General features: G+C 49.4%; 1 protein-coding gene across 1 annotated transcript; it reads right to left on the bottom strand.

Annotated features, from left to right (window-relative positions):
- Positions 1 to 7820: 7820 nt before the first annotated feature.
- Positions 7821 to 13997, bottom strand: RAB33A (RAB33A, member RAS oncogene family). Its single transcript, XM_074963069.1, has 2 exons — positions 13661 to 13997; positions 7821 to 8349 (listed from the first exon to the last, which is right to left on the bottom strand). The coding sequence occupies exons 1-2, from the start codon at positions 13976 to 13978 to the stop codon at positions 7894 to 7896; spliced, it is 774 nt and encodes a 257-aa protein (XP_074819170.1). The 5' UTR covers positions 13979 to 13997; the 3' UTR covers positions 7821 to 7893.
- Between the last annotated feature and the right edge of the window lie 448 nt (positions 13998 to 14445).

Here is a 14445-nt window from a genome sequence, read left to right as displayed (position 1 = left end):
GCTGAGAGGCTTGGGTTCCCCCCTTTGCATTGCCATGACCGAGCTTCCCCCTCCCCTCTCCTTCCTTCCCACCAGAGAAACCAGGATGGTGAGACCTTTTCCCCTATCTTCCCACCAGAGACCCAAACTATTTGAGATCTCTCCTCTCCAATCGGAAAGACCAGGACCAGCCAGGAACTCTCTTCCTGTCCCCCTTGTATTAGTTTAGATCAGTGGTTCTCAACCAGAGATATGCATTTTCCTGGGGATCCACAAGGTTTTCTAGGGGCTACATCAACTCATCTAGATCAGTGTTTCTCAACTTGGGGGTTCGCAGGATGGGTTTAGGGATGGTGCAAGTGGAGGGCTGGCGTTAGGAGATGGCAAGCAGGGCAATTGTCCCAGGCTCCATGTGAAGCTCAATTACATGTTTCAGCCCTGGGCAGCAGGGCTTGGGTTTCAGACTCCTGAAAGGGGTACAGTAATCAGGAAAGGTTGAGAACCCCTTAGATGGAATATATAGGCCCAGAGAGTCAGAGGTGTTGACGTGACCTGTCATTGTCCAACATTAAGCAGTGTTAAACACGGTTTGGGGTTTGGTATACAGAGACATCAGCCTGCTTAATGTCTGGGCAAACATGCCATTAAACAACCTTGTAACCTTTTATTAAAGATCCAGAAAGTGAAAAACAGTTAAAGCATTTGAAATGTAAAGTATCAAGTAAGGCTTTCATTTTAACAGCATACCTTGTTCCCGTTCCTTTTCCCTGTAGCTGGAGAGAGTTTTTAGCAGGAACCCCTTCCCCCCCCCCCCTTGTTTGACAGTCTCTTGGGGTTTTGAAGATGGTAATTTCCTTTTGGGGGGGAAAAAAGAAGTTAGGTAGAGATGGGCTGGGGTTGTTGATATTCTTAAAGTTTGATCCCATTTCCTAGAAGAAAAAACATGACAAACATACAAAAGAGGAGAGAAAAGAACAGCAAAGATAGAAAATGCAGCTTCTGCCTCTGGTGTTGACTCTCACTTATAACCTCATTGCTGGAAAAACACAGGCCCAGCACATGGTTTGGTCAGCTACTCCAAGACTTGGTAAACTTATAACAGCGTTGGACTGTTTAGGGCATTGCTTTTAGCTGCCTTTTTCTGGGCACAGGCTCACAGTAGTGTTGTAACATATACAGTCTTGACTTGGCCAGACTCTCATTAGACAGAAGGAAAAAAAGGGGAATAGGAAAGAAAAGAAATTAAGGTAGGGAAGGAAAAAGACACGTTGTGGGGGAGAAAAACAAAGTCTTACAACCCAGCAGATGTGGTGGTGTCATAGAATATCAGGGTTGGAAGGGAGCTCAGGAGATCATCTAGTCCAACCCCCTGCTCAAAGCAGGGCCAATCCCCAGTTTTTGCCCCAGATCCCTAAATGGGCCCCTCAAGGATTGAACTCACAACCCTGGGTTTAGCAGGCCAATGCTCAAACTACTGAGCTATCTGGGTCCTGTTGGCCTGGTCTGATCAGGACATCTTTCAGGATTGGTATAAAGGTCTGGCATCTCAGGAGATGGTGAGGGTGGCAGCTGGGTTGGTGAAGTTCACTCCAGTAGCCAATTTTTCTCCCCCAAAGTTTCTTTAAGGACCGCAGAAGGGAGTGATTGATGGAATAGCCCATCCCTTCATTGTTTTGACCATCAATTAGGCCTAATCTCTGATGCAACAGTTTTAGTGCATTGATATTTGATCTCTTGCAAGTGGCTGTTTTTGTTTACCATTATCTTAACATAGTCCAAGTTATAACAACAGGCCTTTTTGTTTGGATTAGTTCAGTCTTGCTGTCTGTCTCTTGCATGTTTTCCTATCAACAGTTGTTGTTTTCGGTTATTGTGACATTTTATGAACTTACTCGCTTCTTACATTTGGACTCACAATTAGGGTAAATTCGTAGGCCCAGTTATCACACCTCCCACTGGTGAGACCCAAACCAGCTTCTCCCTCCCCTCCTCACCCCACCAGAGAAACCGGGACCAACCAGGCCCTGCCTTCCCCTCCCCTCTCCTCTCTGTCAAAGGGCCAGGAGAGGCTGGGACCCCTGGGTCTTCTGCCAAGTTGCCCCATCCCATACTTGCCAAGCCCAGCATGACCATTGCAGCTGGAGGCTCCAACATCTGCTCTGCTGCTTCCCAAGCATCAAAAGTAATAGGCTAGGCTGTGGCTGCCACATGCCGCTGCCTACAGCTGTATGAGTAACCGCACCAACCATCCTCTGCCTCCCTCCAAATCCACTGCCCCCTAACTCCAAGCAAGGCTGGCTGTCGGGAACTGAAGCTGGGACCAAACCAAAAGTCTCCAGAATATTGACCGATTTATTGAAAAGTTGCAGTAAAGATTGAAAAATCTTCATGAGACCTAAGAAGTTGCCAAATTTAGTGACAGATTTGCTAAATGGGGAACATTGCCCCAGGCTGGACAAAGACCTGGTTTCTGTGCATGATATTGTGTTTGCCTGCTGGGGAGACCTTCCTGTGATGAACGGACATAACAACAGATACTGATCTCTTTCTGTGTACCCCACACAGGACACTAGGTGCTGAGACTCTGCACAAGAGCTTCTTGGTCCCCTTGTTCCACAGGCATCCTCTCTCTCTCTGAATAGCCAACCAGAGCATCACCATTCCAGGACCTATCACCCCAGATACCCTCTCACCACACAGCTACTTTGCTCTAGTTTCCTTGGCTTGTTGATTAGCAGCACTACAAAAACATGGCAGTGGCTGTTTAGTGAAGCCCTCCCTGTGAACCCACATACGCCTATTTGTCTGGTTGGTGTAGCATATCAGGATTTGGACACTCAGTTCTCATTAGATATAATGGGATTCAGGCAGCTTTGAAAATCACCTTGAATATCGAAGGTTCCCCAATTAATACTGAGCACTGGATTCTTCGTTGCTGACATGCCAGGAGAGGTTGTAAGATGGGGTGATGGTGATGCATTTAGATAATGGATGTAGATGACATCAGCAGCACTGAAAATCAGACTGAAAAAAAACCCAACAGATTTTGAGGCCAGAGATTTATTCCTCAGATTTATTATTTTTAGCAGGTGATGATCTCACCATTGCTATGTTTGAGTCACCAAGCTGTGAGTAATGTGACTGACACCAAACCAGGGAGCTGTCCTTGTCTCCTAGCACTGGTAGCCATAGACACTGAGGTTCTGGTGCTACTGGATTGCTCAGTCTGCTTGACATCCCCAGAACACTCCTCCACAGCACAGCTGTTTTAGCAGCAGGGGCTGGCTCCAGGCTCAACGTGAAAGCAGCAACTTCCTTTCTACAGTGTGCAAGGCTAGGGACTTAGGCATTTTTGGTCACTAGACTGCCCTTTTCCAGGGACACAAGGTGGGTAAGGTAATGTATTTTATTGGACCAACTTCTGTTGGTGAGAGAGACAAGCTTTTGAACTACACAGAGCTCTTCCTCAGGTCCAGAGGAAGAGCTCTGTGTAATTCAAAAGTTTGTGTCTCTCTCCAACAGAATGCTCTAATAAAAGATATTCCCTGACCCACCTTGTCTCTCTAATATCCTGGTACTGAGACGGCTACAACACTTTTCCAGAGAAGTAGGAAATATCTTAATTCATATTATTCTGGTAACAGTCAATTGGAAAGGATGTCCCCCATATGCTTTAGAGAAAAGAATAAATAACTCGCCCCTCCACAGCAACACATGGGACACCTGGAACATGGGCAGCTGTGTAGAAGCAACACTACAGGATAGGAAGTAAAGAAGACACTTGTATTTATCTAAAACTGCAAAGGGAACGTTCGTTAAATTTGTAGATTCCAAGGCCGGAAGGAACCATTGTGATTATCTAGTCTGACCACCTGTATAACACAGGCCAGAGAACTTCCCCCACAATAGTTTCTAGAGCAGATCTTTTAGAAAAAACATCCAGTCTGGACTTTAAAATGGTCTGTGATGGAGAATCCACCATGGCCATTGTTAAATTGTTCCAATCATTAATTACCACTTGTGATAAATGAAGTGGGAGGGGTAGCTCTCTTTTATGGATCCAGCCAGCCAGTTAGCTATAAAATCCCTCTTAGTAGCTATTCTCTACTTGTTTTACCTGTAAATAGTTAAGTCTCACTGCAATGCATAGGTAAAAGGGAGTGGGTACCTGGCCAAAAGAGCTAATGGGAAGGCTAGAACTTTTTAAAATTAAAGCAAGACTCCCCTTTTGTCTGTCTGTTTGTTTGATCTCGGGGAGAAGCAGACAAGGAGCAGCGATGCTGTAAGAAGCTTTGGGCCAGTATGAAAAAATCTTCGGTATCATACCTAGAAACTACTCATCTAAAACCCCAGATATGTAAGTAGATTAGGAAATATCTAAAAAGACACAATTAGGTTTATCCCTTTTATTTTTTATGGTTTGTGGATTCCTCTGTGCTAACCCCAGGTGCTTTTGTTTTGCTTGTAATCTTTAAGTTGGACCTCAAGAGAGCTATTTTTAAAGCTTAATTCTTATATTTGCTCTTTTTAAATCTAGCAATAGCCTGAGTTTTCAGATGTATTTTCTTTCTTTTTTAATAAAATTTACCTTTTTTTAAGAACAGGATTGGAGTTTTGTGTCTTAAAAGGTTTGTGCACGTGTTTTTTGGGTTTTTTTATTAGCTGGTGGCAACAGCTGATTTTCTTTTCTTTTTTTCTTTCTCAGCTCTTCCCTGGATGGGGTGTGAAAGGGCTTGAGGGTACCCCACAGGAAGGAATTCCCAAGTGCGCCTTCCTGGGTTCTCAAAGGGTTTTTGCACTTGGGTGGTGGCAGTATCTACCCATCCATGGTCGGAGAAAAGCTGTAATCTTGGGAGTTTAATACAAGCCTGGAGTGGCAAGTATTAATTTTTAGAGTCCTTGCAGGCTCCCATCTTCTGCATTCAAAGTGCCAGAGTGGGGAATCAGCCTTAACACCACAGTTAAAAAGTTATACCTTATTTCCAGTCTGAATGGCTAGTTTTAACTTCCAGCCATTGGATCATGTTATACCTTTCTCTGCTAGACTGAAGAGCCCATTATTAAATATTTGTTCCCCATGTAGGTATTTATAGACTGTAATCCAGTCACCCTTTGAGCTCTTTCAATCTAACAAACAGTCAATCTATTTAGTTTATCACTATAAAGCATGTTTTCTAATCCTTTAATCATTCTTGTGCCTCTTCTCTGAACCCTCTGCAATTTATCAACATCCTTCTTGAATTGTGGATGCCAGAAATGGACACAGTATTCCAGCAGCTGTAACACCAGTTCCAAAGACAGAGGTAAAATAACTTCTCTACCCCTGCTCAAGATTATCCTGTTTATGCATCCAAGGATTGCATTAGCCCTTTCGATCACAGCATCATACTGGGAGCTCTTGTTTAGATGATTATCTGCTCCCCCAAAAACTCTTTTTCAGAGTCACTGCTCTCCAGGATAGAGTCCCCCATTCTGTAAATATAGCCTACATTCTTTGTTCCTACATGTGTACGTTTACATTTAGCTGTATTAAAATGCAAATTGTTTGCTTGCACCCATTTACCCAATAATCTAGATCATTCTGTATCGGTGACCTGTCATCTTCATTATTTACCACTCCCCTAATTTTTATTTCATCTTCAAACTTTATCAGTGATGATTTTATGTTTTGTTCTAGGTCACTGATTAGGTCAAATAGAATAGGGCCAAGAATAGATTCCTGCAGGACCCCATTAGAAACATACCCACTGGATGATTCCCTATTTCCAGTTTCATTTTGAAACCTGTCAGAGTTAGCTAGTTTTTAATCCATTTAACATGTGCAACATTATTTTTATATCTGTGATGGTCTGGTCAGTGAGGGATTTAATCCATACCACTGAAGGGCTGTGTCACCACCTGTCCTGTAACACTGGGTTCCTCACTGCTTTGCTGCTCTAGCTCCCTGGGCTGCTCCCACCCAGCCTACTAGCATGCAGATCACACCATGAGTGTGTGTGTGTAGCTATAGCCCTGGCCCAGCAGCTCTGACCCTAGCAGCTTGCCAGCAACACATCAATCAGTCACACTCTGGGTTCTACCAGCTTTGTTTACAACTAGTAAAATGACCCCAACACACTCCCAGTCCTGAATTTTCCCAAAACTGCGTGCACTGAAGTGCCCAGCCCTCTCCTGGACAGCTCAGAGAAGAAATGAGGTTCATTGCTCCTGTAAAGAGATAAAACCACATCACAGCTTACTATCTTAAATGGGAGTAAATACACCCTTCCCTTTAAACACAGGGCTGAGTTGGTTTATGGTAAGAATGAAATAAATTTAACAACAAAATATGCATAGGATTAAGTGAGTTCATGTACAAGGAATTAAGATAGTTACAAGTAAAACAAAACCTAATTCTGAAAGTCCAAAACTTAATCTAGCAAGGTGCAATCTTTGCCTAAGGAGGTTTCTCGCCTATATTCAATTCCCAGAGACTTCACCCTCCCCTTAGTCAAAGGATTCATCTTTGTCAGCTCACAAGAGCTCTGTTTCCATATGCCTGTTTAGTGATGAATGCCAAAGGTGGCTTCTGCCTTTGTTTATATTTTCCAAAGTTCAGTGATGTTTCAAGAGGCAGGAAGACCTCATGCTGTTCTTTCTCTTCTGTGGGCTTCCCATGCCCCTATATGTAAATAGGGCTTCCACTGTTTGATTCCACTGTGCGTGATTTACATAGAATACCTATAAATAGTTGTGACATTCCCTCCTGTCTGGGCAAACTGTACAGCCTAGTATAAATGAGTATCCATAATTCCTTATAGTGTTAATATGTACAGTTCACAATATTAATCACTGGTGTGTCATTGGCTTTCAGAAAATACCGCACTCTATACATGTTTATAATATAGTAATATTGTGTACAATCAGTTGCTTATCACTTGAGGTTCAGCCCTCCAGTCTTCATAGACCAGTAAGCCTTTGCAATGTAGTCTTTGAAAAGTGAAACCCAGATCAAGCTTCTCTTCTCTGATGGGTGTAGGTGCCAGGCTGTCTTCTCCCCTGCTTGTTATGTGTGAGGTTTGCCTCCACCCCTTGTTAGCTTGATGACTGTTTGAGATATGTAACTACATTCTCATTGTCTTTCAAAGTGTTTTGGAAGTAAATATCCGATGGAGAAATCACATTCCTTTGTTTAGGGTAACTCCTCTGACTGGCAAACACATTTGAAGAACTATAATTTCAGTTTATGTCCATAATTTTGCATGAGTTGCTTACATCTACATTACACAATATTAACCAGTGAGTTATAACAGTATCACTAAAAGGTGTCTTGTAGTAACAATAGTGAGTTGGGGTACACTGGGTTGATCAGGCCAACTGAAACTCACTGCTGGAGAGCAGAATGCCACTTTCCCTCGGCCCTAGGGCTGTTCTTAATGTCACAGTATCATTCTAGGTTTGTTTTTTTAAATCAAAATGTCATGCAGAACCAGAAAGAAACTGAAGATTTTATCCTGACAGGAATCCTATGCAGAGCAATGAGTGCAAGTCAGTCCTTCCTGCACAGACCGGGCATTCAGCTGTTGTAGAACAGCTACAAGGATCCCTCTCAACACAGCATCAAAGAGTCAAGTCTCAGGGCATGACAGCAACATACCCTTTAAACTTTACCTCGGGTTAATCTCTTACATGGTGAGATGAACAGCCAGCTTGAGGGTTTGCTGAGAGTTCCAGTCCTAGCCAAGACCCCATTTCTACAAGCATATAATTACTCTGAATCCCCTGTTGATAGGCAAAGACAGACTCAAAGCAGACTTCAGTGATACAAATTTTATTTTGTTAACATTAATTTATAGTGAAACAAGCAGGTGTCAGTCTTATACAGGCACAAAACCCCTCCCCCCACAATATTAACCTAGACTGCACAGCCTCCGTTCAGCAGGGGCAGGAATTTTTATTGTTAGCATCTTGTGTGAACTCCAGTTTCTGCACTTTTCCCTGCTGCCTCTCCATATCCCGATAGAGCAGGGACTTCTGGGCCTTCAATCGGCAGGCCAGGCACATGAAAATTGACTCCACATTCTGACTCTCTTTGGGGTCCTTGGCTGATGTTTCAAACAAAAGCATGTTGTGAGCATCAGCGAATTTCAGGGCCACGCTGGATGGCACCTGAATTTGTTCTCGTAAGTCACACTTGTTCCCAACAAGCACCTTGGGGACGAAAGGGGGCACAGCATGCCCATTGCATTCCTCAATCCACATTTTGAGATTGTGGAAGGAAGCCATCTTAGTGACATCATAGACAAAGATGACGGCATGCACATTGCGGTAATAGTGTTCTACCATGCTCTTCCGGAACCGCTCCTGGCCAGCTGTGTCCCAGACCTGCACCTAGAAAACAAAGCACAGTGTGCCTGAGGCAGCCAAGATATAGCCCACCCCCACAAAGGGTTTGGGTCCCAGGAAAAGGCAGTTTCTTGTTGGGAGAGGCTGGGGGCACAGAGACTTGGGGCATTTCCTTAGTCTAGATCATTCTCAATATGTACATAACCCTTGTTCAGTTTGATTAGTGAGGCTAGACAACTGCAGAGCTCCACACAGCTAATTCCCCTTCACCTCAACTGACACTGCTGAGTCCAGCACATTTTGAGAAGGAGTACTTGTGGCACCTTAGAGACTAACCAATTTATTTGAGCGTAGCTCACGAAAGCTCATGCTCAAATAAATTGGTTAGTCTCTAAGGTGCCACAAGTACTCCTTTTCTTTTTGCGAATACAGACTAACACGGCTGTTGCTCTGAAACACATTTTGAGAGAAGTCTCTCCCTGGGCAGCCCTTTGCTTTACCTGCAAATAGTCCCTGTATTCTGGCCCAGAAGCCTTGGATTCCTTTGTGCTTATACTGAGCATGGTTTGCTCCAGGCAAAGTGGTTGTCTGAGATTCAATCACTCTTGCTCAGCACCTATCTGGCAGGCCCTGTGAGCTTTTTTTTTTTTTTTTTTTTTTTTAAGAGAGTGTTTCCTTTTCTAACTATATTTCATTGCCATCTTCACCATAGCAATGATGTGCACAAAACACCTGGCACTTAAAGAGGCATTTCAACACCATACCAGGCATTACTCCACCTCCACCAGCCAGAGCCGTCCCTTGGGTAGGGTGAATTGGGACAACCGCACCAGGCCCCATGCTTTCGGGGGCCCCTGCACTTCAATAAAATCGGGACTGTCCCAATATTTAGCCCTTTGTCCCACGTCCCGACCGATCTACGCCATTTGTCCCTATATTCAGGTGAGACGAGTGGGCAAACAGGGTAAGGAGGTGAAGGGCAGGTAAGGAGGAGAGTGGCGGGGGGGGGGCGGCATGCACTGGACGGACGGTGGGGAGGCAAGTGGTGGGCGAGGAGGCGGGGGGTAGGAGTCAGGCAGATGTTGAGGAGGAGAGTGGTTTACAGGGGGCACGCTGGACAGACGGCGAGGAGACAGGCGGGCAGACAGCAAGGACGAGAGCGATAGGCAGGGGAGGTGTGAGGGGGTGGGTGGACAGCGAGGAGACTAGTGGGGAGGCTGACTTGTCCCCGGCCCCGCATTCCCCTAGGGACAGCCCTGCCGCCAGCATCCTATTCCAGAAGATGTGAAGAACCCTGTAATGCACCCAGCCAATTGTACAATGGTGAATCTGGAAGGGGAAGAAATAGTAGAATTCCTTCCCGACCCCTGCAGGTGCACCCTGAAGCCTGGGATTTTATTATTTCTTTTTTAAAGCTGCAATAACTGCAGACTGATGCTGAAACCATCCGGCTTCCTTGTCAACCCAGTGCCAGCATCTGCAGCAGGGGTGTCTCAAGCTGGGCACACGCTGGCAGAAAGCAAACATGTTTGTTCTTCATTTCCCTGCCATTCACTTCCCCCTTGCACTTGAATCAGGAGGACAGCATGAAAAGGAGGGGCTGCCCTGGGCTCATTGTCCTTCAGACCCTCTTGTCCCCACCCTCTTACACACCCTCTTTTCAGGCTACATACACCTCACTTTTCCCCCTCTGACAGGAGGTTAGCCTGGGCCACTAACCCTTCTCCCCTCACTGCTCAAGTGTAAGCAGCTATGGTAGAGCAGCAGGCTGGACACTTCGAAGGCCTGGAGCAGTAACACTCGTTTCAGGCCAACATATGGTGTAAGTTGCACTAGCATGATCACAGGACTCAGGAACAAAGCTGGCTGAAAACATTTTGACCAAGCTTCTTCCTGTCGAAAAGTGCCGTTTTATCACCACTGAAATGGCTCCCTGGGCCAGGATGGACCAGTCAAATTGAGACGGAGAGCAGCCTGGAACAGCCCACAGTCTGGAGGGCAGAGCACTCCCCCGGGGAGATGGAGGCCCAGGTTCAAATGTCTGCTCTACCCCATTAGAAGCAGAGACCTGGGTCTCCCACATCTCAGGTGAGTGTCCTGACCACTGGACTATAGAGTCTTGTTGGAGTGTTTCACTTTGTATAACTACTTAAATATTCATTAGGCCAGAAAGAGGGACAACAGCTCAGTGGTTATGACTCGCCTGGTTTCTGAGCCTTTCAGGCTTTTATCTGCATTCAGGAGGGCTAGAAACCGACAACTTCCCGCCCGCCTCCGCAATGAAAAAGCTGAGAGTCTCCCTTAATCACATGATCCCACAATCTGGAGATTTAAGAAAAAACACCAAATATTCTGAGACTTGTGATAAAATGGCACAGGTTGACTGCACTGTTTTTCCCCCTTCAGAAGCCCTCAGACTGCTCAGCTTCCAGGGGTCACTCCCGCTGCAGCGTGCCAAGCCTGCCAATCTTCCCTTGCTCTCTGTTACCTTACCCATCAAGTCAAAGTTTACCAGCCTCAACCATCGAGCTTGGATTACCAGAGTCAACCCACTGGGCGGGCAGGCAGCCAGATCCAGCCCATGCACTTTATGGATGTAAACTCAAGACAAGTTAACATTTTGCAGAAACTCAGCTTTCATTTAAAAAGGTGGTTTCTAGCCTGTACATTTGCAAAGGAAAGTCGAAAACACCTGAGTGCAGCTTAAAGGCTCAGAAACCAGGAGTCAAAAAAAAAAAAAAAAGACCCAGCATTCAAGATTTTAAACAGTCTCATGATTTGGGGGCCTGGCTTGTGATTTTGGAATATTGGGTTGTGATAGTGGAGTGGTCATCTCCTCCTATGGAGAAAGTTTGGTGCAAGCTGCAAGAAAAGGCACCCACACAGAGCCAGCTGCTCAAGGCCTGTTCCCAGCGTAGCCATTACACACAGACACAGCAAGGAGCATCCCACTGGGCTGCCAGTTGCATGCACAAGCTACTGCAACTCACCAAGCCCTAGGCCTCAAGCCACAGTCACAGCAACTGGCTGGGTGGGCCCACAGCTCTGCTCTGCAAACTGGGCCTACAGCCCAGCTCCGCAAAGCCCTGCCTTCCTCAGTGGCAGAAGTCCTGGGGTCTGGAGCAGCTACCAGCTCCTTCCTCCAAGCACTCACTTCCATTCCCCCACGCAGCTCCCTTGCTCCAAAACTGGGCACACTGGACCTTTCCACAGCAGTCTCACCACCACCTCCCCCACAGATCTTGGAACCTCCCAGGGGCCTGGTACATGGCCCCCATTTTCCCAAAGCCCTCATACCTCAGCACCTCCAGTGCTCTCTGCCCAATCCCATCTATCGCCATGCTCCCTCCATCCCAATCCTCATACATCTCCTGCCCCGACCTCCTGTACCACTCTACCCTCTCCCCTCCCCAGCCCCCTCCATGACTTCATAGTTCCCCCTCCCTCAGCCGCTCCCATCCCCTCCTACCTCCCTGCCCCCAATTCACCTCATACCCCCCTGCCTCCTTCCCTCATGCTCCCAGCCCCTTATACCACCCTCCCCCCCACAATGTTTCACCAATGGGTTCAGACCTCCCAATCCCCTGGATGACCTCATAGCCCCCCTCCAGTGCCCTCATACACCTCTCCCCTCCCCCTCTTCCTCTCCAGTGCCCTTGTACCTCCCCGCCCCCTCCCCTCCCCACCTGTGCCCTTGTACCTTCCCACCCCCTTCCCTCCCCACCAGTGCAGTCATACTTCCCCACCCACCTCGTGCCCTCTTAGCCCCCACCCCGATAACTTGCTACTCCACTCACTGCTCTCCCACACATTCTTGCCACCCCAGTGCCTTTGTACCTTACTGCCTCTGCTCTAGCTCCCCACCTCTGCCCCCCACTCCACTCATGGCCTCCTATCTCACTGCCCCCCAGTAGATGTGCCCCCATCCCCGTGACACTTTCATAGCTCGATACCCACACATATCTCATCAACCTCCACTACACCCCTGTGACGATGTGATGCAGCAGGGAGGGGAGAGTGTTGACCTGGGAATGTGCCCTGGGGATGGGAGACCTGAGAGCCTGTAACCTGAGCCAGGAGGGGTAGGGGGAGGTAACACCTCTGCCTGCAGAAGGGAACCTGCTGGGGGGGTTTAGTTTCAGTTTGGTGCTGGGTGGAGGAACGCAGGGAACCCCAGGGCTGGGGTCTAAGCTCCCTGCTCCCCCAGAAGGACTTGACTGAGGGGTCCTGGTTGTACCCACAAGCTCTGTTTTGGACTGTGTTCCTGTTGTCCAATAAACCTTCTGTTTTACTGGCTGGCTGAGAGTCAGTGAATCCCAGGAAGAGGGGTGCAGGGCCTGGACTCCCCCACACTCCATGACACCCCCTACCTCTGACCACCGACACACCCCAGGCAACCTCCAGCCCTCTCACCACACACCTCCACCCCTCTTCAGCCCCTTCCAATGCCCACACCTGCTCTTTGGCCTTTGCACACCATGGATGTCTCACACCTGGAGAGCCCCCCCAATCACTCTCCCTGTTCCCCTTCTCTCCTTCTGCTGCTGGTGCTGTTCCCCCATTTCCTTGTACCTCACCTGCTCTCCAGCATCCCACTCTCTCTGACCCATGCCTTCCTGACACCAACTCCCCTGCTTGTTCTCCACCTCTCCCCCCAATCCCTCACCAATCCCCTCACTCCTCATCCCTCGCCACCTCCCATTCCCTCCTCCTTCACTGCCCCTGCTCCTCCATTCCCCCCCAATCCCCATCCGCCACTGCCCCCGATCCCCCGGTCCCCCCTGCTCCCATCTGCCACTACCCTCTGCTCCCCATCCCGCACCCCAAATTCCCTCCTCCCTCACTGTCCCTGCTCCTCCATTCCCCCCACTCCACATCTCCCACTCCCCTCTGCTCCCCCATCCTTCCCGCTTCCCCATTCCCCCTGCTCCCATCTACCACTGTCCCCTGCTCCCCCATCCCCGTCTGACTCCATCTCTTACCACCACCACCCCAATTCCGTCCTCCCTCACTGCCCCTGTTTTCCCCATTTCCCCACTCCCCATCTGCCACCACGTCCTGCTCCCCCAACTCCCTTCCGCCGCCGCGCCCCCCCGCTCCCCATTCCCATCCCCCACTGCCCCTCGCTCCTCCTCTCACCACCCCCACCCGCCAATTCCCTCCTCCCTCACTGCCCCCACTCCCCGCCTCCCCCACTGCTCTGCTCTCCCAATTCCCTGCTCCCCACTCCCCGCCTCCCCCACTGCTCTGCTCCCCCAATTCCCTCCTCCTTTACTGCCCCTGCTGCTCCCCCCATGCCCCCTGCTTTCCCCATCACCCTCCTCTTCCTCACCCCCCACCCCGCCTCTCCCCCCACCTTGATTTTCTCTCCCTCGATCTCCACCGTCTTCTCCCTGAAGTCCACGCCGATGGTGGCCTCGGTGCTGGCGGGGAAGGCGCCCCCGCAGAAGCGGAAGGTCAGGCAGGTTTTGCCCACATTGGAGTCGCCGATGACGATGATTTTGAAGATGCGGACCCGCAGGTACTGCTCCAGCGAGGCGTCCAGCTCGGCGGCGGCCGGCCCGGAGGGCTGCATGCCGGGCGCTACGCGGAGCCGGGCGGCGGCCCGCACACAAAGGCAGGAGGCAGCTGCCGAGCGCGGCGGCGAGCCCGTCGGATCAGGTGGCTGATACATATTCAGCGCGGCGGAGACCCTCCCCCTGGCCGGCCGGCGGGTGGGGCTGGCAGCGGAGCTCGCCCGACCCACGCGCTCCCGCGGCGCCTGCCTGCGGGCCAGCAGCCGGGGCGCAGGGGTACCAGGCCCTGGCTGCTCGCCAGCGGAGCAAGGGGCGGCCCCGGGCGCGGCCTGCCACGCCCCCTCCGGGAGCCTAGCCCAGGGCCAGGACCTCTGCCTCCGGGAGCCTAGCCCAGGAAAGGGCCGCCGCGGGCGCTCGGATGCTGTGGGCCGGGCCCTGAACACACATGTTGAAGTGAAAGGCCCAGGTGGGAGAAAAACTCTTGCTGACCGGCCAGAAGAGCTCCCTCCCAGGGCCTGTTCTGGCTCGCCCAGCCCAGCCCAGCCCAGGCGGGCCTGATTATACTGGCGGGGAAACAAGCAGCCCAAATGGGGCACACAGAGAACCTTCCCCTGCAGATCTCTCC

Source organism: Natator depressus, chromosome 9 (assembly GCF_965152275.1).
Source record: "Natator depressus isolate rNatDep1 chromosome 9, rNatDep2.hap1, whole genome shotgun sequence".
NCBI classification, from domain to species: Eukaryota; Metazoa; Chordata; order Testudines; family Cheloniidae; genus Natator; species Natator depressus.
The sequence above is the reverse complement of the archived record's forward strand: the minus strand, read 5'-3'. Positions and strand labels throughout refer to the sequence as shown.